The 23,847-nt window shown below is 33.2% G+C and overlaps 4 protein-coding genes across 4 annotated transcripts; 2 read left to right on the forward strand and 2 right to left on the reverse strand.

The window, feature by feature from the left end:
• Positions 1 to 491: 491 nt before the first annotated feature.
• Positions 492 to 1,993, reverse strand: LOC133202148 (uncharacterized). Its single transcript, XM_061337927.1, has 4 exons — positions 1,819 to 1,993; positions 1,407 to 1,595; positions 1,184 to 1,282; positions 492 to 745 (listed from the first exon to the last, which is right to left on the reverse strand). Exons 1-4 carry the CDS (start codon positions 1,957 to 1,959, stop codon positions 626 to 628), a joined length of 549 nt encoding a protein of 182 aa, XP_061193911.1. The 5' UTR covers positions 1,960 to 1,993; the 3' UTR covers positions 492 to 625.
• Positions 1,994 to 6,056: 4,063 nt separating this feature from the next.
• LOC133202160 (protein canopy homolog 2-like) lies at positions 6,057 to 11,294 on the reverse strand. The gene is made up of 5 exons (XM_061337936.1): positions 11,195 to 11,294; positions 10,006 to 10,121; positions 9,018 to 9,212; positions 8,110 to 8,209; positions 6,057 to 7,384 (listed from the first exon to the last, which is right to left on the reverse strand). The coding sequence occupies exons 1-5, from the start codon at positions 11,274 to 11,276 to the stop codon at positions 7,203 to 7,205; spliced, it is 675 nt and encodes a 224-aa protein (XP_061193920.1). The 5' UTR covers positions 11,277 to 11,294; the 3' UTR covers positions 6,057 to 7,202.
• Positions 11,295 to 12,295: 1,001 nt separating this feature from the next.
• On the forward strand, positions 12,296 to 19,439 carry LOC133202171 (methionine aminopeptidase 1D, mitochondrial-like). The gene is made up of 7 exons (XM_061337944.1): positions 12,296 to 12,422; positions 14,222 to 14,417; positions 14,588 to 14,779; positions 15,135 to 15,298; positions 17,552 to 17,649; positions 18,105 to 18,164; positions 19,094 to 19,439. Exons 1-7 carry the CDS (start codon positions 12,307 to 12,309, stop codon positions 19,291 to 19,293), a joined length of 1,026 nt encoding a protein of 341 aa, XP_061193928.1. The 5' UTR covers positions 12,296 to 12,306; the 3' UTR covers positions 19,294 to 19,439.
• A 1,696-nt stretch (positions 19,440 to 21,135) lies between these two features.
• On the forward strand, positions 21,136 to 22,901 carry LOC133202178 (uncharacterized). Its single transcript, XM_061337957.1, has 4 exons — positions 21,136 to 21,308; positions 21,439 to 21,587; positions 21,782 to 21,928; positions 22,765 to 22,901. The coding sequence occupies exons 1-4, from the start codon at positions 21,274 to 21,276 to the stop codon at positions 22,884 to 22,886; spliced, it is 453 nt and encodes a 150-aa protein (XP_061193941.1). The 5' UTR covers positions 21,136 to 21,273; the 3' UTR covers positions 22,887 to 22,901.
• The last annotated feature ends 946 nt before the right edge of the window (positions 22,902 to 23,847 follow it).

The raw sequence follows: 23,847 nt of genomic DNA on the forward strand, positions 1-23,847 counted from the left end.
CGGTTACAGTGTAGGTATTGACATGCCAACTCTGCGATTCCTGCTTCTACAGGTATTCATATTTTTTTATGTCAGGATATCATTATTGCAGGTAGCATGTTTCTTGCGACTATTGCAGTGAGAAAAATGAAACCGATCACAGCTTCTCTAAAGTTTTAAAGCTTGAAAATTTTAAAACATTATCAAAAGAAAAAAATCACCACCGCTAAATAAATATTTCAGGGAAATGACAACACAGTGCTTGTATTCTTGGGACTTCAGGACCATTCATCTATTCTTTCCGTTCTATACTTATCCTTCATTTAGGAGAGAAATATTGGAAGAGCTTTAAACGGCAAAATAATGAAGTACTGTACATCTTCCCCATACTTTTAACAGCGATTGACTTGGTGGTGAGCATGCTATATCAGATTGTCACTCAATTTGATTTACCAAAGACAAAAACACATTTCATCTGTATTCAAATATTCATATCACAATAATTTCTCAATTCAAATTATTGCACTTAAAAATTATATATCAATTGCACTGTCCCAAATATCAATAGTCTCAGATTTCCCCCTTGTCTATCACAACTCAGATTCCCCATCACAATTCATGTTGACTCCTGGTCGATCACAACAACTTAAGATTTCCCAGGTTCTCTCTTGCACTGTCTACGTGATTTCGTACACCGGAAACGCATTGGCTGCTGGGAGAGGTGCAAACGGAAAAGTGGAGATTTGTACTTGATGTCGTAGAAAGGCTGCAATTACAAAGGTCATGCATCATGTTTCATCATTTAAGTATTTTTAAGAATAAGTACTGATGAACAGGGGAATATTAAAGGAAAGAATAAAGATGACACATCTTTCTGTAGACTCTAAGAAAAGAAGTAATTAAGGCCATCTTTTAAAAAAAAATGTTTGGTTGCCCTCTCCTGACCGACTGACTAAAATGGCTAAACTAAAAACTTTTTTTAACATTCCAGGACACGATTTTTTCTTTATTCCTCTTATCCCGTCAACAAATATATTGAAATTTTTTGGAAAAAAGATTTTCCCACCTACCTACACCCAATAATTTACCCTGAGTCGGGAGAGGGCAAACACACATTATTTTAAAGATGGCCTAATATTGAAAATTAGGAAATTAAATGATCCTTTTGATAGCTATTAGAATTAAATTTTGAAGGAGCACTTACCTCAGCCTTTCCGTCCTTGTATGTGACTTTTTTGTAAGGGTTGTATCGAACACCACTACGAATCACGTGATCAGTGCTTGGGCTGCCATGATGCTCATACTGGAAAAATAATTAAAAGCTATATGCTTCTTGGTTTGCTAGGAGGTATGATAAATTACCTGAGTAACTTGACTTACAAGGATATTCATTTTGTAGGTCTGTACTACAGATTAAATACACTCACGGAGTTGTGTGTGGAATGTCTATGGCTGTGATACCCCCAACTGCACTCGGCTGTACCCCACCTTTCGTACGAATCAAAGTCATTGTCACAGTACTGTTCGGTAGGATCAGAGACACAATATTGTCTTGCCGACGGGATGTTTACCACAGATGTCTGGTACCCTGGAGACATGCGATTGTCTTGGTGTCTCTGGAAAAGTTGAGAAATAATTATTAAAATTTTAAGAGGCAAATTCAAAACAGTTGACAAAGTTTTCTGATTATTATTTAGAAATATATAAAATTTTAAATACATGTATCAATGAATCTGGAAGTTCATGAAAAAATTTAAAAGCTCCATCCTCCCCTTCTTTTTTTTTTTGGGGGGGGGGGGCACAACCTCACTCTTTTATCTTCATTTCTCAATGATTTACCTCATAAGAACGAGAAGTGGTCACTGTCACTTGACGAGTGGAATGGTAAGCTGAATTGTACCGGTACTGGTGGTATGGTTCAGCATTACAAGACGACAGTGCAAAACTGTATGCACCGCCTGACCTCTGAAAATACAGCATGCCTCATTTAAAACATGCCTGACAGGAAGGTAGGAAGATACTGAATAATTACCTTAATGTCTATTCTACGATCCAAATAATTCATTTAAATTCTGGCGTTTTATCCTTTATATATATATATAGACTGTCGGATATAAAGAAAAAGGGGGTTGGGGTAGAGGTGTTTAAAACAATTTTGATGCCATACTTCAGGGGCCTAATACACACATTATATCAAATTTTCCCAAAATTTTGCTTTTTTTCAAATGATAGTAGGGAATCTAGAGATTGTGATCGGAATTATGAGTCGATAAAATTGGGTACATGCACATTTTTCTTAAAAACTAAGAAATATTAACAAAATTTTCCGTTAAACTTCCAAAATGCTAAAAATTACCATTTTAGCATTGTCTTGATTCATCTAGTCTTTTGAATAGCGCTCTGAATAAGCTGATATCGATAAAAATAATCGCTTGAAATTACACACGTCCGCACGCTACAGTTCGTGGTGTAACTATGAGGATAAACAAAACGTAACCTCCAGCAACGGTTGCGATGATGACGTCATCAAATTATTACATTCCATTTACTTTACAACATTTTTTTTTATCTTAAATTATTTAACATGCGGTAGGATTTAAAGATATCTAATTTTTTTTTAAATTTATATCTATAGGTATTTTTTTTTATTGAATCCCATGAGAAAATACATTTCTCGGAATATTCGAGATCAAGAAATTAGATAATACAAATACCTTAAAATTTTACGCATTTTTAAACCTCCAGTAAACATTGGAAAATCCATGTTTTTCTTTCAATTCATCAAAACAAATCCAATTTTCACTAAGATTTTTTTTTAAAATGCTTATCGCAATTTTGACGTCACAATGGAATTCACGTTATTACATTTGGCGCGTTTTCTGTAGAGACATTTAGTACGCCTGTCCTACAATTACAGTCTTCAAAAACAAAACAAAACAAAAAAACAAAACAAAACAAAACAAAACAAAACAAAAAACAAACAAACAAACAAAAAAAAAACGAAACAAAAACCTTCTATTCTCCTTTACCTTTTCATTCACATTCTCAAGACCATAACCTGAGAACAGACTTACATGTATGTGTGTTGAAATTTCATATTTGTAGTATTTTATGGCTTGAGAAAAAAAGCGAAAATAAAACAGAATTTTTGTCACGTGTCTGTATAAAGTATTATTCGCGTTTGAATAATTAATTATACGGCAACTTGCAACTTAAACGTGTTGGTTAAATAAACAGGCACGTAGTATCGTTTAAAAATGAAAGCAACCCGAGAAAAAAAGTTAAATTGCAGCTGACCTGAAAAAGTTTGACAAAAATAAAGTTGTCCAAACTCGAAAATCCTACTTCGTCGGGGGAGTTGTGGGGGGTGGTTGTGTTACCGCATCACCCTGATTTGACTGGGGGGGGGGGGGGGGACTAGCCTTTTCGTGAACACTAAAAGCTAGGTTATTTTTTGGGGGGAAAAAGTTGGGGTGGCTTTACTACGTGTATGAAATTGACTACAAGATATCAGTGGCGTTGGCAAAGGGGCGGCAGGGGCGGCAGTCGCCGCCCCTATAATTTTGCAACCAAAAAAAAAAAAAAAAAAAAAAAAAAAAAAAGAAAGAAAAGGAAATTTTGAATAAGAAATACAAAATTTGTAATGGCAATATCTGTGGTCAATGAAGCCGCAAGAATAATGGTAATGTGTGGTCGATGGAGCGGTAAAGTGTGAAAGCTATTGTTTACAAACACAAATTGGAATGTACATACTGTACGTGTATACCTGTACCTGGCGGGTGCGTATACAATAGGCATGGTATCCATCGCTCTCCGTGCAAGTTGGCTACAAATTCTCCATCAGGCCCACAGCTACACTGTAGCAATATTTTTGGAAATTCTATTTTGGGGGAGGGGGGGAGGCGGGGTGGAGATTCTATAAGATTCCGATTATTTTTTCTTTTCGAATGCTGGAATTTGTCCGAATTCGACCTAACAGCAACAAAAAGTGTGTATGTAAAGGGGGAGGGGGGGGGGCGAGCAGCGTCTAAATGAATGAATTTTTACATATGGAAACTTAAGCAAAAAAAAAAAAAAAACTATTCTCAGAAAAAGTTGAGAAATTGGGCAAAAATTGGAGCCCCCTTCCTGACACCTTCCCCTTCGTAAAAAAGAACCTGTTCATAGTATAATGAATTGGTCTATTGATGTTTGAAAATCTTTGATGAATCGAAGTTGTAAGCTGTTACATTAAAGCAAAATACATGTACTGAAACACTGGGTAAAAGTAAAACAACTTCAGCTGTTTTTTTTTTATACCGTCATACGTATTTCTGTTAATCGTCCTGTTCAATTTAAATTTCATAATTATGCATTCTTTCGGTAAGTAACGATAAATATTATACAATAATAGAAAATTATATGCATTTTAATTTTTATCTCGTCGTAAATTCTTCAAAGTTCTTTCTATGCTGTTTCTAATAAAAAAAAACAACTCACTAGCTCCTAGATATTTAAAAATATTCCGGTTTTGTTTTATTTATTATAGTACATGTAACTTAAAATACATAAAACATTTTTTGATTGCATGTTTAATTGTTCTTTTTTAAATCAGAAAATACCTCAAAGCTATTGATTTAATGAGAAAAATATCAAGATTTTGATGAAAATTTTAATTATTTAGTTCATGTCACAAAAAGTTGTTTAGGACCCCCCTTTTCGATCCAGTTCGCCTCCCCAATGTCAAATACTTGCCGACGCCCCTGGATATGGCCCATGAACTTTACAATTCATGCTTTCAACTGCATGTGTCAGTTAACCTTATATAGAAATAAACGCTTTGGGTAAAATTCAAAACGTACATTTCCTGTGCAAGTTACATATTTAATTCTTTCCTTTTTTAATTGTTAATTTACTTGCCGTTGTTCAAGTGACCAGTGCTTTTAGCATAAATCTGAAACTTAAAATTAAAGTTCAATTTTAGAACTTTTCCACGTTTTCCAACAAATTGCTGAAAAGTGCCTGACAAGGGGTTGGAACACCCCCACCCCCCTCCACTTTGATTTTCAGTTTAGTTTTAACAGTAAAATAACAACAACAACAAAAATGACTTCGGGCTTCCCTGGAAACACAGAAAATAAAGTAAAGAGGCTTGTCCATGTTAAGTGCCCCCCCCCCCCCTAAAAAAGAAAAATGAAAAGAAATGGTGTTTAAACAGTTTTAGTTCCTGCTTGTTTTGGTATTTCATTTTTGTTTGTGTGTGTGTGTGTGAGAGAGAGAGAGGGTGTGTGTGTGTGTGTGTGTGCGTTTGTCAAAATGACATTTTTAATCGTCGGATTTTCTTTCTTTTTTTCTTTTTTTGAGTCAGTATGAAGTATGGACCCTTTCTGGATCCGCCATTGCTGTCTATCCAAAATTGACAAAATCTTTTGATATTAGAAATGAACTGAGCCTTCTGGTCTTCTGTTCTAATAAGCAAATATGAAAGAAGATTCCGAATACGATCATGTCAATGAAAACGAGAAAATTGAAAGCAAAGCTCACTTAAGTAGCTCATTACCCAGCATATCAATTATAATGATGTATTGAAATTTCTGTAAAACATACATTATTTAGCACCCTAAAAATTAACCTGTTGGGCAATATTTCTCATCAACTGATAAACATTATCATAAACTGATAAATAAGCATGTACAAGCAGCTGTGCAAAAGGACTAAAGTATCATCACCATTAAATTAGGTAAACAAATAAAACAGAATTTTTTTTTAACCTTTTATATGAAAATAAATTGTGCTTATACTAAAAAACTTTTATAGTCAGTTACAACAATAATACCTATGAATATAAAATATGAATTACCAATTACGTTCAACTTGGAGAAGAATATTGGAATGTTATGTATACCCCATCTATTTAATGCAAAATTGTGTAAAATTGTTACCCACAGAAGTGGACTCCTGCCTAGTTTACATGTCTACCTATTTCTTTTTTATATTGAAGAATTTTTGATTCAAATAAAAAAGTAACTTTCTATATGTAGAAAGGATATTATAATTTTATTCCTTGATTTATATATTAATCATTTCACAAGTACAGAAGAAAATAGGACTTCATATAGAATCACTTAAAAAATAACATTAGTTTCACAATTTAAATAAACACGTACCCTACAAAATGCCCAATATAAAATAAAAGCCTTGAACCAAGAATTCAATCTACAAGCATAAATAATTAAATGTACATATACATGTACATCACATACATTTAATCACTTGTAAAATCTGAGTGCAGTAACAAAAAGGTATATGCTAGTGATTTAAATACATTTGAAGAGCTGTGTCGAAGAAATTCAAGTACACTGTACATAAAGCTATATAGTAGAAAATCAAGAGACAATTGTAACTTTTAAATGAAATGTTAACATATATTCCTTGAACACAATCATTCAAAATAAAATATATCAAATGAATTTGAAAAATCAGGCAACTCACTTTCTCATTCATCCTCATGAAATGTACACATTAATTGTCATTAACTGAATTACAAAAATGATAACGATGATCAAGTTGATTTCAAGTGAAAGCAAATACACCTCCAAAATCCAACCATAACATAATACAGTGAAATTTTTTTACCAAATGTGATCTGAACTTTAATATATACTTTAAAAATTATACATGTAAATTATCGAAACTCAGTTCAGTTAACATCTGCCCATTCTATACTTCATTGTCTAAGATTCTAGGTTTGTTACAAAATTTCAAAAAAGGCCTTATGTTGTAAATTTCATAAAAAGCTTTGAAAATAAGTGTTTAACCAGAAATTAAAATTACCCATCCTTTTCCTAATGCTCTTTAAAGTTCCCTTTTAAATCATCCCAATTAAAACAACTTCTTTAATTTTGGATTGCATTGTACATTATCATTAGAAAAGGGGGCATCTGTGCAGTAAAACATGCATGTTATGATGTAGATGACCGATAAAAGGAGCTTAATGACATATTTATACATGTATCTGAAATTTGTTTCCAATTTAGTTGATGTATCCTTCTTAATACCCCTTTGTGACATAGTATCAATTCATCTATGGCGTGTATTAATATACTCATATAATTATGTCTACTTTGAACATGCCTTTGAAAATTTGAAGAAAAAAATAAAATAAAAAAAGGAAATCACATTGAAAGAGAGCAATATGGAATCCTTACAGGAAAGACAACTCTTCTAGAGATTTATAATTTTCATCATAATTCCTCTTTCTTGTCAGAGTCCTTCACAACTTCCTCTGCCTCCTCCTCTTCAATGCCTTCATCTGTTTCATCTTCATTTTCCTCCTCCTCCTTCTCTTTATCTTCCACTTTCTGAGATTCCTGTACTGGACCCGGTTCTGGCATAGGGGTGTTCAGATCTTCCTCAGAGCAGTATTCTGTGTAGATTTTTGGAAGAGTTAAGACAAGTGAGATTAGTATACTGTAAAGTCACATGCTTTGTGGGGGCAATTTTTCAAGGTTTGAGGGAAAAATATCGGTTTGTGGGGATTTGATTTTGTGGTTGAGAGAAGTTTGTAGTAGTTATATATATAGGATCTCCCATGATTTGTAGTTGGATGTGACTTTTATCCAACGAGTTGTGTGTTTTTTATACCCAAGCCTTGGCGAGGGGATAAAAACACACAACGAGTTGGATAAAAGTCATATCCAACTACAAATCATGGGAGATTCTTTTTATCCCATGTTTAATACTTCACAACCAATGTTTTACACTATTTTATATAGGACTCCACTTTATTTTACTTCATCACTCTAACACAAAAACCATTGTGACGTCACAACTGCACTTAACTGTAGGTTATGAAAAAATATCCAATGAGTCATATCCACGGGATAAAGGGGTAAACATGGGATAAATATATTTACATTTGGTGGTGGACATGAATTTGTGGGTCTCCTTAAATCTTGAAAACCATGAAAATTAAACTCCCAAGTTTAGTGATTTTACAGTAAATGTATGTTATAAAATTTAATTTTTTTCCCTCAAATGTCAATTTCAACAACAGTAACTGTAATGAAAAATCTGTGGTACTAGTGTTCTGGTAATGAAACATATGACAGCTACATTGTATAGCACTACCTGTTGAAATCTACGACTTACCTGCAATTTCTCCACACACTTTCTTTTCCACTTCTGGAAGTTCTCCATCTCGAAAGGCTCGGATTATCTGGTCTTCATATTCCTCCGCTATTGTCTCACACTAAGATTATATAATAATGGTACGTGTCACATGTATTATTAGAAAAATAATCTTAATGTTATTAGTGACTATGTTATACAGTATAATTATTAAGTTTTCTGTTGCTTGTCATTTGACTGATTTCTTGACTGTAGGCCAATGTGGAAGTTACATGTAGTGTCAATTAATTGAATTGGGTCCCTGAATATGGCACACCATAACTCCTTGACTAACCTAAAACCTTTAAACTAGTCACTCATCCAGAAAATGTAAGTCATATCCAGCATCTGAAGCAAGTTTGAGAGTGTTCATCCTGTGATGCATCATCCATTCAAGTTTGGTTCAGATAGCCCTTATAGTTTACTTTAACCTGGTCACTCATCTGGAAAATGTAGGTCAGATCCAGCATCCTTAGATGTATCATCCATGCAAGTTTGGTCAATATAGGGCTTAAAGTTACTTGGAAATGAGACCTGCTCTAAAAATTTTAACCTGGTCACTCATCCGGAAAATGTAGGTCAAATCCAACATCCGAAGCAAGTCCAGTAGTGTGCATGCAAGTTTGGTCAATATAGGGCTTATAGTTACTTGGAAATAAGACCTGCTCCAAAAACTTTAACCTGCTCTAAGAACTTAAACCTGCTCCAAAAACATTAACCTGGTCATTCTTCAGCTGAAATTGCAGCATCTGAAACCTTGACTGGTACAATGAAACACACTAGAAGCATCTTCCATGCATCTCTGATTAATATAGAGCATAGAAGCAAAGATTGTCCGGTGTCCATATTTCATGAATCAAAAACACTGCAGAAAGAAACTTTTTCCTTACCGTATGTGTTAATAGTTTCATCCCCTCCATTGTAATCTGTATGTCTTTGAGCACCAAAGGTTTGCCATCCCTGGAAACCATTCTTACTATACTTCTCTTTCCTATCTCATTTTTTGTATTCCCATACTGCCTGAATTTTTCACAAATTGTCTCAAAAACCTCTGTAAGATGAACCTCAGATCTTGCATAGGGTACCTGTAAGGCAAAATATACAACTGTATTTTCAGAAATTAATTGAAATTATATCTAAAACATGTACTCATTCTGAAATAAAACAATTTTCAATGACTGTATAAACACATTTCAGTAGTGACTGTGTACATGATTTAGAGGAGCAAAGAAAATTAATAGATGATGGTGCCTACTGCCTATGAATTATGAATGGTTACAATACATGAATACTGTATACAAGGTTATTTTTGCCCTGTGTTGAATTATTTTTGCCCTTTCACACTTGCAAACAATTTTGCCCAGTTTTAATTTTGCCCAGTCACAGTTTTGTTTCAGAAAATATTCTTTTTTTTATTTGAATTCGCCCTGTCTTAAATTCGCCCACTATACAGTATGTTTTTTGTATAACTTAATTACGCCAAAAAAATAATAGTTTTGTTTCCTGCTACCTGACCTACCCTATTTTTTTGCACCCGACCCTAAAGTTTTTTTTTAAGTTTTGGAAGAAAAAATTTCATCGTTCTGTCACCGTAATCGTTTCCGTGTTAACACAAAACAAGCATTTCATGAAATTCTTGTTTTAAATATGGACTTTCATAAAATACCACTTGAGTTGTGCATAAAAAGACATGAAATTTAATTTTGAAAGACAATATTGACCTGTGACATGTTTAATTTTATCTTTTATTAGTTCATATCCAAAAAATGTTGTCGGAAAAAAAAATAAAAATATAAAATAAAATAATTTTCCTACCTACCTACCCTATTTTTTTCAGGTTGGTAGCAGGAAACAAGACTATTATTTTTTTGGCCTTACCTCCATAATTTTCTGGTTTCCTTTGGAGTCCACTCTGAAGCTGCCAACTTGAACTTTCTGTTTGGAGTTGACTGAGGAAATACTGTGGTTAACTTCATCAGCTAATGCCCTGCAAACTACAAGACAGAGACTGAACAGATGTATATTTACACCATTCTGACATCAAAATAAAATTTACAACAAAAAAAATTAATGTTACTCCACTGTTATCTATATGAAATTACTGTAACCTAGGCTTTTAAAAATATTTGGACAGAAAAATAGTCATAAACTTATAATTCTAGGAATATATAAGATACATTATTTTTAGGACTGGGACAATACCTGTATGTCAAATTATTGATTCTGTGTGATGGTGATACACATATTAATAGGTAATATGTAGAAATATCAAAATATCGCAAACAAATTTTCAGACTTATTTTTCTTCATTTATTTAATTTTGGATTTAATATATAAAATAAATATTATACTAAATATAAATAAGAAATCGATAATACCATGATTAAAAGTGACAAAAAAGTTGTTTTAAAACAGATATTCAGCTGCTATGAATAAATTATTCTTATTTGTGAAGAAATACAATGTACATGTACATTTAGTTTGTTCATTTCAAATACAAAAGCAAGATTTGATAACCAAATCCAGATATAGTTATATATATATATATATGTATGTATCGTATAATGGAACAAATCAATGTAGAAAATGTATTATCATCCCAGCTGCCCTAATAATTATAATAGCATGAAAACTTGTCATTGCAGTGATTTGATCTTTTTTAAATTGCTTGAACAATGTTAATTATATAGAATTCATAACATCAATATGCAATTAGTAGCTGAAAGCTATGATTTTTAGCTCACCTGAGCTGAAAGCTCAAGTGAGCTTTTCTGATTGCATTTTGTCCGTCATCTGTCTATCAATCTAGCTGACTTCTTAACAAGAACCTCTAAGCCAATTTTAACCAAAATTACCACAAAGTATCCTTGGATATATAAAAGGAATTCAGGTTTGTTCAAATGAAGGGCCACACCTTCTTCCAAGGGGAGAAAATTACAAACAAGTAAAAAAAAAAAAAATGGTGAAAAAATTGGGGGGTGGGGGGTGGGGTTGGAGGTAGGTGGTCAGTTTTGCTTATATTTTCATTCACTTGTTGAAAGGTTACTGCATCAACTTATAAAGTTACCTGCACAGTAGAGTTCATTGTCTCTCTTTGATTCCACAATCAATAGAGATCCTACGATTAGCAGCAGGAGACGTAGATCCATTTCTACAAAATACCCCCGGTAAATGTACAAATTTTACAGAGGGTAAAGTATTATACTTTATGACAGATATATTTAAGAAAAAGTTCAGCACTGTACATATGATCTGTAGAAAAGATGAGTTTTACTAATATTTTTTTTTTAAATATGATTGTTACTTCATATCTACTGATGTGGTCGATTTTGATTGGTGAGTTGTCAAAACTTTTTCCATCTATCATTTGAAAAATAAAGCTTATATGGCATGCGCCTAAATACCAAAGAATAAACTCAAACTGACAAAAAATTTACATATGACCGTCTTCACACTGCTTGAAACACAATAAAATACACATTACATGCTATGTTTAACTTCTCCACTGCACCGGTTCTGTCGACAGGTGCTCAACTTCCACTTTCAATTTCAACTGCCACTTACATCACCTTAAAAATTCATGCTTGAACTTAAAAGTCAGCTTTCAATTTTTATTTCAAATGAACTCTATTTCATTTCTTTATTTCATTTTTGTTCTCTGACAACCAGATTTATCTATTTGAATTCATTATCTAATTTGAAGCCATTTGATTTATGCGGCCTCAAATCGATGTCTACTTTCAGTTTGACCTCGTCTGCGGATCAGCGAAAAGGTAACATTTCTGTTTGCTCACTTGGTGGCTTTTTATTGTACCCACTCAGTTATCATTCCCATCGATGAAGACTTGGATAATATATCCAACAAAGATAATACAATTCCATCACAGAATTTACATTGATATGACATTCAACTTCTAGTTCTAATCCGCACTATGCTATGTACATTGTACCACTGTGGACACTAAATTGATTAAAGAGAAACTTCACCTTTTTAAAGTGTTTGAGGAAATGGTATTCCGCGGTTATGCAAAACTGAAATTTGCATGTACATTTAAAAGCTACGATTTATCATGATTAACCCTCAAAAAAGTTTTTGGAAGAAAAAAAGTGTTTTACATAGTAGGCCTATAAATAGAGACGTAAATAAATAATATATATGTGTTATTTACAGGTGTGAGAATGAGAGGAAAGTTTACATACTGTATGTATCATGCAGCAAAAGCACATTCTGTGTTCTCACATGTGCTATCCAGAGTTCCCATCATTAACAAGCAAATAAAAAGGGGAAAGTTCAGGTATTCACTCATACATTTTGTTTGTATGAAAGATGAAGTTTTTTTGTTTTTATTAAATGTACATGTACAAGGTATTGCTAGTTGTAGCATGTCCTATTTTTAGTTGTTGTTTTTTTGTTTTGTTTTTTTAGAAAGTTTATGCATTGTATAGAGTCAATCAATTATAAAATTTTAAATTAGGGATGGCCAATTGATTCTTAAAGGAGATGGAGGCTAGCAAATATTTTCAGTAAGATTGTTAATTTATATTCATGCCTTCACAGGACAGAATATTATTTCTAAGATGACCTGGGACAGATTAAGATTTTTTTTTCGGGGGGGGGGGGGGGGGGGGGGGGGGTCCAGTCAAGATCAAGATCTTATTAAATTTTTTTTTTTTTGCCAGTGAAGGACAGATTTACCCGGTATTTCAAAATTTTCAGACAGAAAATTTATTTCCAAAATTCCCCCCCCCCCTTCCTGAATCAAATGGTCAACCCCTTAATCACTTTTTCATGTTTCAGAATGAATTAAATTACTTGTAATGTAGTTCATGTATTTCTTAAATTCATTCTTTAATCATTTTTCATATAAAAGTTTTATGCAGAGAATCTTTAAAAATGTCCATGATTATTGTACATTTATATATATAAATAATATATATATATATATATATATATATATATATATATATATATATATATATATATATATATATACGAGGGGTTATCAAAAAGTTCGTGGACTAGCGTGATAAAATTAAAACCGCTTTAGGTACATCAATGAATTTTTACACATTTAGTTAGCATCATCCTTTCTATCTATAGAATAAACCATAAATCATAATTTTTATTTTTTTAATAAAATGTTAGTGTTTTTGTAAGCAAAGGTATGTCCAGGCGGCGCAACCTCTAATATGACGTTTTTTCCTACCTGAGTGTAACTGAGAAAAACTCTTTAGATATGAGTATTTGTCATCAGAAAATCTCGTTAATTCAGGCATGTGGTATGACACATTTGTTCAGTAAAATTTGGAATTTTTACCCCATTCTGTAATTTCTATGAAATTTTATCGTAAATTTTATATGGAGTGTCCAAACAATTATGGGCTTGAAAATAACGTCAAAAGGGGGGAGGGGTTTCTTTTTCAAACACTCTATAGAGTTTCGGTCCTGGAAAAACTGGTATTGACCTAAGGAATGTTTAAACTGGCTACAGAAAAATAAAATGCATCCAGAGTACTTGTTTTTTAATGCCTAAAAAGATTCAGAGAGATGAAATATGCACAGCTAGTGTCGATTTGTAGTCAGGGTGTCAAAAGTCAGTCACGTCGAAAAGTGACGTTGATCATGTGTGGTAGAAATTGAACTCCAACAAGCTAAGTATTCTGGCATAATCAAGTGAGGATCTTTCCCCATATAAAGATCCATTTACAATATTATATGCATTGAAAACAGCTGCTCATGACATTGTAAATTCATATAAATAAGACGGGTTTAAGTCCTAACTTAACTCCAGGTAATCTCATCAAGATAAGTGTATGAGGTAGAGAGAGCGGACATTAAGAAACAATGACGTTAAGCGGACGTCATGACACTAAACGGCGACAGCGCCGGGTGATCACATAAAGTCTTTTTAATTTTAGAATAATTTGGCAAATTATCAACTTATCAAGCTAAAATTTTCAACATTTCTTAAACTTTTGTTGTTTTATGTTCCGCATAAATTTTGTAAGCAAAGACTACATATTATTAATGTTATCGCGTCAGTCCACGAACTTTTTGATAACCCCTCGTATATATATATATATATATATACAGCATTGTGCTGCCACATAAAACAACACCAACAAGAGTTGTCCCAAGCTTTATACAAAAACCTCCATATGCAATAACGGGAGTGGTAGGACCAAAGCCAGTAGAAATTGAAATCAAAAATGAGGAACAAATTCATACTATGAGAAATACATGTCGACTTGCTAGAAAAATTCTTGATTCTGCAGGAAAACAGTTAAAGGCAAGTGTCAATAGCCTATTAAATGTAAACTTCTTAATAATAACTATAATATATAAATTATGTCTGACACTGAAGAAATTCAGATATTGCTCAGCTAGATATAACATTTTGTGCAGCTAATTTTCATCTGTTCGCAATGGAAAACTATAACTCATTTCATAAAAAAACAGGTTGGAATGACAACAGATGAGATAGATGAATTTGTACATGAGATGTGTATAGATAATGGAGCTTATCCATCTCCACTTCTGTATAATAACTATCCCAAATCCATCTGTACCTCGGTCAACAATGTGGCATGTCACGGCATACCAGATCTCCGGCCACTAGAGGATGGAGACATCGTAAATGTTGATGTGACGGTGAGCAACTATGATGATGAAAATCAGGATTTATGTGGGTGGTTTGCCATAGATTTGTAGCAAACTACCCTAGGATTACCCAGAATTTTCTTAGTCTGTATTTACATACATGTACATGCATGTATATCTCTACATGTAATTTTATATTCAGTTTTTCTTAATTGTTTTTCACATTTTGTTGAGCAAATAGAGTATTCTGAAAAAGACAGCTGTATAGAAGTGTAGCTTTCTGGGACAGAAAGTTCAGACAGATATAAAACTAGATTTTTTTAAATTTGCAAAACCAGTAAAGCTTTCTCATGGAGTTTTTATTTGTACATGTATAAAAATGTAATTGTTTTCAATTTTTATGTAGATCTATAAAGATGGCATGCATGGCGATGTCTCCAAAACATACATGATTGGCTCAGTGGATGAAAAAGCCAGGCAATTGGTTCAGGTCACTGAACAGTGTCTGCATGCAGGTATACAGCAGTGCAGACCAGGACAAAAAATTATTGCCATTGGAACTGCTATCAGGTAAAAAAAGTCACTGCTTGTACAGGTAAAAGGAGATCACTGCTTACATGGGTAAAAGAAGGTCACTGCTTACATAGGTAAAAGTAGGTCACTGCTTATACAGGTAAAAGTAGGTCACTGCTCACATAGGTAAAAGTAGGTCACTGCTTACATCGGTAAAAATAGGTCACTGCCTATATAGGTAAAAGTAGGTCACTGCTAATAAAGTGTAGGTCACTGCTTACGTAGGTAAAAGTAGATCACTGCTTTTACATGTAAAAGTAGGTCACTGCTTACATAGGTAAAAGTAGGTCACTGCTTATACATGTAAAAGTAGGTCACTGCTTATACATGTAAAAGTAGGTCACTGCTTACATAGGTAAAAGTAGGTCACTGCTTATAAAAGTAAAAGTAGGTCACTGCTTATACAGGTACCTTAGGATAGTAATTTAATTTATACAGCTTGAATTATTTGCTATTTCAATCATAACTTTCCATCTTTTGCATATATTTTTCCTTGCATACTTGTGGGCAATTTATTCAAATATAGAGCTTTCAGCTTTTGAAGTTTATTTTCTTCTTCAAATTTCTGTTATATGCTACTCTATTATAACTCCTTGAAGATAGAAAATGGAATTTTATAGAAGTTAGTATTTTTCAAAATTTTATTTGCACTGCATAAAAGTGCACTTTTAGACCAAAGAAAAAAAAAATTAGAAGCTCTTGGACCAACATTTTCCAAATTAAATATGGCAGGCAGTTGTTTTGATTTTATTATTTTTGTTTCTTAGTATTGGAGCAAGAGTTCTTTTTTTCAACAATTAATGATCATACTTTTCAAATAAACTATAAATAATGTTATTAAAACCATCAAATTAAAAGCTTTATATTGACAGAATATTGTTATAACAAGAAATATATTTTACTTTGGCTTTACATAAATATGGGTGTTAAGGGGGGTAACTCAGTTTTCTTTTTCATCTTGCCAGTAGATTCTCCCATTTTCAGTTTGTGAAATGAATATCAATGTGGGAGTGTTTGACTTAATGAGACAGTGCCTGAGAAATGAAAAATATTTTTTTTTTTGGCCTTAACATAGGATATGCACTGAATGTTCATAAACAACCTTTTTTTCTAAAAAAGAAAAAAAAAGAAAATGATGCTACTGCCAAATTTTGGAATCAGTTAGTATATTAAATTATCAATCAAAAGTTCACCTGGCCAGTGCTGGTCAGCTAATCATGTGTGGGTTTGTCTGAGTTTTATCATAACTGTTGTTATACTTATTTTAGTATTACATATTGTAATCTTATAGGTCATCAAGTTGGATGTCCAGTCGTACATTTTGTTGTGGTCATTGATACATGTATATATTGACATACATTCCAAAGATAACAAATACCAAATTAAGATCAGGCACAAACATGATTTTGTTTATAGCATAACTGATATAAAGGTTCTAGTGAGCTTTTCTGACTGAAGAATGTCCAATTTCTGTCTGACTGTATGTCCTTCACCAGAACAAATTGGCAAATTCTAACCAAACTTGGCATAAACCATCTTTTAGTAATTTAAATATTAAAATTTGTTTCAATGAAGAGTTTTGCCTTGTTTGAAGGAGGAGATAAATTTTAAGAAATAAAGAAAAAGGGATTGGGATCATTAAAAAAAGATTCCAAGATTTATTGGGCTTATTGACTATAGATTCAAATTTTTTCGAACATGGTTCCTGGGTTTGTTATAACTAAACAGGTTGGGACAGTCATGAGGAGACTGAAATCCCAAATCATTATCCACTTTATTAAACAATAGTCTTTCTTCTTCATGAAGTATAAGCTTAACATTACAATATTTTACTGTCATTACTGAGACATTACAATTTATTCTGCACATATCCCCCCGCCACTCCCCCCCCCCCTTCTTCCTTAGCAATGGGCCAATATTTCTTTAGATCATTGTAAACTCACTCTGAGGTACGTTTCAGAAATATTGTATTTGGCGATCATATAGCATCAGAATTCCAGATTATTTGATAAAGTTTGATTATAACCAGAAAAAAAATGTCATTTATGACATCTTCACACCAATACTAATGAATATATATTTTTGGAATATCAAACTATATTAACCACCTTAAAAGTCTTTAATCATCTTTTAATTCAAAGTACAATTGTTGATCTTATTCTATCCTGATTTTTTTTTTCTTTTAAAATTTCTGGTAAACTGTGCATGTGTTTATTTTAAGTAATTAAAAACCCCTTCCTTTCATTACAGAGATTTGGCGCAGTCACATGGGTTTTCCATTATTCCAGCATTCTGCGGACATGGTATAGGATCAGTCTTCCACTCACCACCAGAAATCATGCATATTCGTAAGTTCCTATTATACAAACAATTTCAGATGATTTGTACAATGTAAAGTTTATTTTACCCCTCCCCCCCTTCCAACCATCACCAATCTACACTCGTCATACGCTCATGTTTATCCATTCATCTGCCTAGTCAACTAGTTGATTGTTTGTTTAAATCACTCACATTTGTAGTTAATAATATAATTTATGATATATGGAAACATCAAAGGTTATTGGGTAGTTGAGTTCTCTTGAGTGATTTAATTTTTAAAATATATTTGCAAAATTTTAAAAAGATGATGACATGTTTCCAAATGTATATTTTAAAATGGATTCAAATTAAAGCATCTTAAATCCATGGGAGCAGACATAGAGGACATTATGTTTGAAACATACTTTTAAATTCATATCAGTTGAAGTTAATTTTAAGTGACAAGATTTAATTCATTCATGGTTATATATTGGTTTTATTCCAGCTTTAGAAGATTTCGATTCACAGCACTTGATAATGAAGGAGGGGATGACTTTCACTATTGGTAAGAAGGCTACTTGAACTACATGTATTGGTTTTCTGGTTAGATACAGCCAAACCTTATCAACCAGAATATTTGTGTTCGAAGGCAAATCATCCAGATTATTGAAGTGTCCTTATCACTAAAATGTACCTTTTTTAGTTGGTAGATATATATGTAAAATTTGTGTGCCACATATTCTGTCAGGAAGCAAATTAACTATATCATATGGTGTAAAGTTTGAGGCAAATTATTTGTAAAAATTTCATAAAGGAAACATACTGTATACACAGCAGGGTTATTTTTGCCCTGTGTTATTTTTTCCCCAACAACACTTGCAAAGAATTTTGCCCCATTTTGAATTTACCTAGAAACAGTTAGGTTAAAGATATATTGGGTTTTTTTTTTCTTTGAATTTGCTCAATTTTAATTTTACCCACCTGCAACAAGGGAAAAAGGGGTAAAAAAAAATGGCGAAAATTTCTCTGTATACAATCATTCTCAACTTTAGGGTTAGAAGATTTGGATGATTCATCTTTCAGGACCATCTAAACACTACACTAAAGGTGATCTACCCTTAAAGCAGCAAATACAAAATCTAATATATAATACTTGATTCATAATCAATTTAGGCATTCTTAATATTTTAATATATAGCCAATTTGAATTAATTGAATATGGTTTTTGCATGTGATTTCCTTTTTTCAAGTATTTAGATGATTAGTATTCACCAATACTTTGTTGTCTTTGAACATTTCCTGGTAGTAAATGGCTGGTAGAACATGCTGAAAATGAAATAGATAAGCTCAAAATTTACACCTTTGAATTTATATGATTTAATTTTCTCAATAAATAAAAAAACAAACCTATCTTTTACTGATGTATAGAATTGTATGCATGATAAAAGGTTTGTTATGGAATATATCATGGAATTATATGAATTTTAACTTCAGAGCCAATTTTGTCAGAGGGAACCGATATGGTGGCCATTTTGGAGGATGATGGATGGACAGCGGTCTCCGAGGATGGAAGTCGATCGGCACAATTTGAACATACGATTCTTGTGACTTCTGACGGATGTGAAATATTAACCGTGTCTGAGGAAGAATTTCTGTATGGGAATAAAAAGAAAATAATGTGTGATACTCTATAGTGTTCTGAGCAACTAAAGAAGACTTAATTTTCCAGCATAGAATAATACAACATTTTATAAGTCATGAAATAAAATGTGTGTTACTTTTCCACACAATGTCTTTGACAAAGAAACAAGATTTTTACAGTGAAAAGTGGAATTTTAATTTTGAAAGATCTCTGTATTCACACATTTGGTTTATTATGAAATATGCAGATATTTAAAAATTTCTACCAAATAATATATCAGGTATATTTTTTAAGAAGTCTCACAAGAACTGCCTATTTCTTTTAACAAATGACATGTAAAATAAGTAACAACAATAATATCACCATATGGGAATATTTAGTCAAAGCAGTCATGAATTAAAAAGGAAGGATGCAGGAATATGATAGAGCATGTCTCTAAGTTGGATTATTTTACACACAAATGAGAAACAGAATTTATTGTTTGAAATACAGATTCTAATTCTAATAATTTTTAAATGTCAATTTTGTGTTAAATGTATTAAAGAAAATTTTAAGATACTTTGAATTTGTGATACAACTTACAGTAACTTACTTGTTGGGACAACAGTTACTCTATACTTTGTATTTAAAACAACTTTGCAATTAAAATCTGACTAAACCAAGGATCATTATTTCATTTAGTGCTGTTGCCATATGTTCAAGTCTAATTGCTACGTTTCTGTACCTTTGTTAATTAAGTAAAAACCAGTAGAGTTACAGTCTCATTAGAGCCTTCTGGTTTAAAAAAGAATCCATGCAAATTTATCATATTATTCTGAAAAAAAAATAAGTTAAATATTTAATAAAATTCTCTATTAAATTATTGAGTTATGTCCTTTAGCAGAGGGTCAAATGATCTCTTCTCAATTACAGAGTTATCTCTCTCAGCAAGCGGTAAATCTTCTATTTTAGAGTTGCCATTACACTTTTACCTCCCTTAACAGAGTCATTTTTCAATTTCAGAGTCATCTCCCTTAGCAGGGGGTCATTTCTTCATTTCAGAGTAATTTCCCTTTAAATAGCAGAGGTTCAATACTTCATTACAGAGTTATCTGTCCTAGCAAAGATACAGTCCTCTATTACAGAGTTATCTCCTTGTCAGAGGGTTAATCTCCCATCACAAGGTTATCTCCCTTAACAGAAGGTCAATTCACCATTACAGAGTTATATCCCTTAACAGATGGTAAGTCCTCCATTTCAGAATTATCTCTCTACAAGTGGTGACGTCTCCATATAATGAAAAATTCTCGAGAGGGACGTTAAAACAACAAACAAGCAAACAAACTCTAGGAGAGCACAAATCCTCCATTTTACATGTAGAGTTATCTCCTTAGTAGATTGGTTGATTGATTGTTTGTTGTATAACGTCCCTCTCGAAAATTTTTCACTCATATGGAGACGCCACCCTTGCCGATGGAGGGCTACAAATTTTTTACCTATACTCGGCACTGAGGGCCATTGAGCAGTGAGGGATCTTTTTCGTGCCAGCACCTACTGCGACACGGGACCTCGGTTTATACGGTCTCATCCGAAGGACCGGTCTCCACGTCCCGCAGTGGGATTCGAACCCGCGACGTAAGGATCAACACCTTACTCCGCGACTCTAGAGCAGACGCTCTAACCACTGCGCCACGTGGGCGACTCCTTAGTAGAAAGTCAATCTTTAATTTCAGATTTATCTATTTTACAGGTAACAATCCTCTATTTAAGAGTAATTTCCCTTACATGTAGGTGCTAGTCAATCTCGCTTCGCAAGAGTCTTTTCTCCATTACAGAGTTATCTCTCTTAGCAGAAAGTCAGTCCTCCATGTCAGAGTTATCTTTCGTAGCAGAAGGTCATTACTTCTTAACTCCATGGAATTATCATTGGATGGTGTTCCCACACAATCTGGCCTAGTAGTATCTTCACTCGTGGTCAACACAAAGTTCTAAGCTAAGATAAGAAATCTCGGTCATTTTATCTTGCAATCAACACTTCGATATAGCGGTCACAATGACACATCTTGGGCTTTTTTCTGTTCTTGTAAGGTAAGTAAAATCCTTTTAAATTCTTGTCATTTTGATTTCAGCCCTACATTTCTGCATTCTTCGCAGATAATTCGAGAATGCGGATATTTGCTTTTTTGCAAAGTAAACAATGAATGAAATAATGTTGCAGCATTGCTGTTATTTTGGCCGACTCGGACACGGACTATACCCAGGAACTCTTTCGTCACTTTGATCACAATGTCCATGTCTCGTCTCATAGCGTTAAGGTCCTAAGCCTGTCGGAATTTCAGACTTTGTTTCAAAGTCTTGGATTGGATGGTTTGTAAATTTAGAATTTCAGTCTCTTTTTCGAAGTCTTGGATTGGATGCTTCATAAATTTAGAACTTTTCCATGCTCACTAGAAAACTATGAATATATTTTTTTTTATAATCTTTTCATGCTACATATACACTAGTCTTGTATGCCATACTTTGAACATTGTCCCTTCGTCTGATAATTCACTTTTTTTCAGAGCAACATTTTGTATCAACTTGGGCGTCAAGGCATTTACCTTGTGACAACGGTGCTCATTTTTTCTTCAAGGAGATTGACGGAGACGGAAGTAGACACATAGATACTGACGAAATCACATATTTCTTCAGATTGTTTGATGTCAATGGTAAGAACATCATTGTCATTTTCATCTATTTTGTCATTCAGTGACAAACTATAGTACAAGTAATGAACTTCTATGCCTCAACAGTTAGTATGTCGAATACCCCAAACACTGAAAGATTAAGGCATCGCAATAATTTGACAACTTCACCTTTAGATTTTCTATTACATGATACTATCATATGCACATAGTGATAAAATGTTCCACATATAAAATTTTCCAAATTAGCAGGCTATCCTGACATTAATATAAATCAGAGATTCACTTCGAACACACTGATATTTACTCATTGTAAACACTGATATATCCACATCGAACACACTGATATTTACACATCGAACACAACCGTCGTATTCGCGATATCGAGGTCAGACAGCCAATCACAAATTTACACAGTATTGATAGACCGAAACAAAACATGATTATGTGAAAGGGTCTCGTGAAGGAGAGAGGCAGTTGCGGTTAAGCCAACACGTCAATATTGAATCTTTTAGGTGGATCATCTGTAGGTTGTAATTTTATTAATACGGAAATAACAAGAATTAGGGTATTAGGGTTTTTCTAATATTATCCTGTATACGGACAGACGAAATCGCTTTCCCTGATATGTCCGCTAAATATACATTTGTCAAATAGTGATATATCAATTGACAAAAATATTCTAAGACGATATTTTGCAAGTGTCATTTGAATTGTCATTTGAATCTGAAGTTTAGCGTCATAAATCATAATATAAACTTTTTAAATTATTATTTGCGATAAAGAAATTCAAACATGCACTTGCAAGTTTTGACTCTGTAGGACTCGCTGTAATGGCGTTATAATGTTATTTTTTCCAGAGGATCAAGAAGTTACAGAGGACGAATTTACAACGGCCTGGAATGCGCTGTTTAATGGATACCTGGAAACACACGCCATCAGATGCTCACACAAAGGTGGTGATGATGACGATAGGAAATGATTCCTTTGTGTATTAAGACAAATAAAAGTCTACAAGCTTTACAGTTAGTTTCGAAGTCAAAAACTTTGTTGAGTCGAATTTTTACTGACATGTTTTATATCAGTTGTAAGCCATATTTTTCATACTAATTTTATGAATGGAATTCCTTGTTTAGCTGCATGGTCAATAATAACAGCGCAAAGCCAGTGTGATCGGTTGGCAGGGGATGCTTGTAATAATTATCCTAGGTACCTGTGGCCAGATTTTCTGCGGACGGTTAGGGAGAATTTCTCCACTTTTAATGTAGCATTGGTCAATCAACTACCTTTCACTCCCTAATTCTAGACATATTTTTTAACCAACCTATATACATGTATTTTATCCACCTCCTAACCCTTAATTTACAATCTTCTCTTCAGACTAATTAAATCGCTTGTTTTCAATTTTCTGCCATCCGACAAAAATTCAAAACAAGCGAGTTAAAATTGGTCTGAAGAGACAACTATAAAGGATAAGGAGGGGGATAAAATATACAGGTTGGTTAAAAACATATCTAGTATTAGGGAGTTAAAAGTAGTTGATTGACCAATGCTGGAAAGTGGAGAAAATCTCCCTTACCGTGCGCAGAAAATCTTGCGCTGTAAATTGCACAATATTTGCTTTCGGGACCTATAGTGTTATTGTCAAAGACTTAAATATAAAACCATAGCGCTACAGTTCTGCAGCTACATGTAGTACTTAACCCGAGTCGAACAAAACCCGAGTCGAACACAAACCGAGTCGAACACAAGGAGTCAATTCGTATACAAAACTGAAGTCAACTCGTACACAAGGTTTTATGTTGTTTGATTAGTAATATGAGAGGTCAATTCGTACACAAGGCTTTTATAAGCTGGTAAAAATGTAAAAGCTGAAAGAAATTTAATGAAACTTAAAATGTGAAGAACAGAAACATTTTACTGTTAATAAGTAAACTAATACT

The sequence above is a fragment of the Saccostrea echinata genome, unplaced genomic scaffold, assembly GCF_033153115.1.
Source record: "Saccostrea echinata isolate AGI-Se365-2 ecotype Australia unplaced genomic scaffold, CSIRO_AGI_Sech_v1 ptg000002l, whole genome shotgun sequence".
Classification (NCBI taxonomy): Eukaryota; Metazoa; Mollusca; class Bivalvia; order Ostreida; family Ostreidae; genus Saccostrea; species Saccostrea echinata.

Excerpts from the sequence above, each read along its gene's own strand:
- LOC133202148 (XM_061337927.1), bottom strand. The coding sequence starts at position 1,959 with ATGCTGTATTTTCAGAGGTCAGGCGGTGCATACAGTTTTGCACTGTCG. Across the intron at positions 1,596-1,818 it reads CCACTTCTCGTTCTTATGAG|AGACACCAAGACAATCGCAT; the intron begins GTAAATCATTGA and ends CAACTTTTCCAG. Across the intron at positions 746-1,183 it reads ACAAGGACGGAAAGGCTGAG|CCTTTCTACGACATCAAGTA; the intron begins GTAAGTGCTCCT and ends TTGTAATTGCAG.
- LOC133202160 (XM_061337936.1), bottom strand. The coding sequence starts at position 11,276 with ATGGATCTACGTCTCCTGCTGCTAATCGTAGGATCTCTATTGATTGTG. Across the intron at positions 9,213-10,005 it reads GAAACCAGAAAATTATGGAG|GTACCCTATGCAAGATCTGA; the intron begins GTAAGGCCAAAA and ends TTTGCCTTACAG. Across the intron at positions 8,210-9,017 it reads TGAAACTATTAACACATACG|TGTGAGACAATAGCGGAGGA; the intron begins GTAAGGAAAAAG and ends ATATAATCTTAG.
- LOC133202171 (XM_061337944.1), top strand. The coding sequence starts at position 12,307 with ATGAGAGGAAAGTTTACATACTGTATGTATCATGCAGCAAAAGCACAT. Across the intron at positions 14,780-15,134 it reads TCGTAAATGTTGATGTGACG|ATCTATAAAGATGGCATGCA; the intron begins GTGAGCAACTAT and ends ATTTTTATGTAG. Across the intron at positions 17,650-18,104 it reads ACCAGAAATCATGCATATTC|CTTTAGAAGATTTCGATTCA; the intron begins GTAAGTTCCTAT and ends GTTTTATTCCAG.
- LOC133202178 (XM_061337957.1), top strand. The coding sequence starts at position 21,274 with ATGACACATCTTGGGCTTTTTTCTGTTCTTGTAAG. Across the intron at positions 21,588-21,781 it reads TCAAAGTCTTGGATTGGATG|AGCAACATTTTGTATCAACT; the intron begins GTTTGTAAATTT and ends ACTTTTTTTCAG. Across the intron at positions 21,929-22,764 it reads CAGATTGTTTGATGTCAATG|AGGATCAAGAAGTTACAGAG; the intron begins GTAAGAACATCA and ends TATTTTTTCCAG.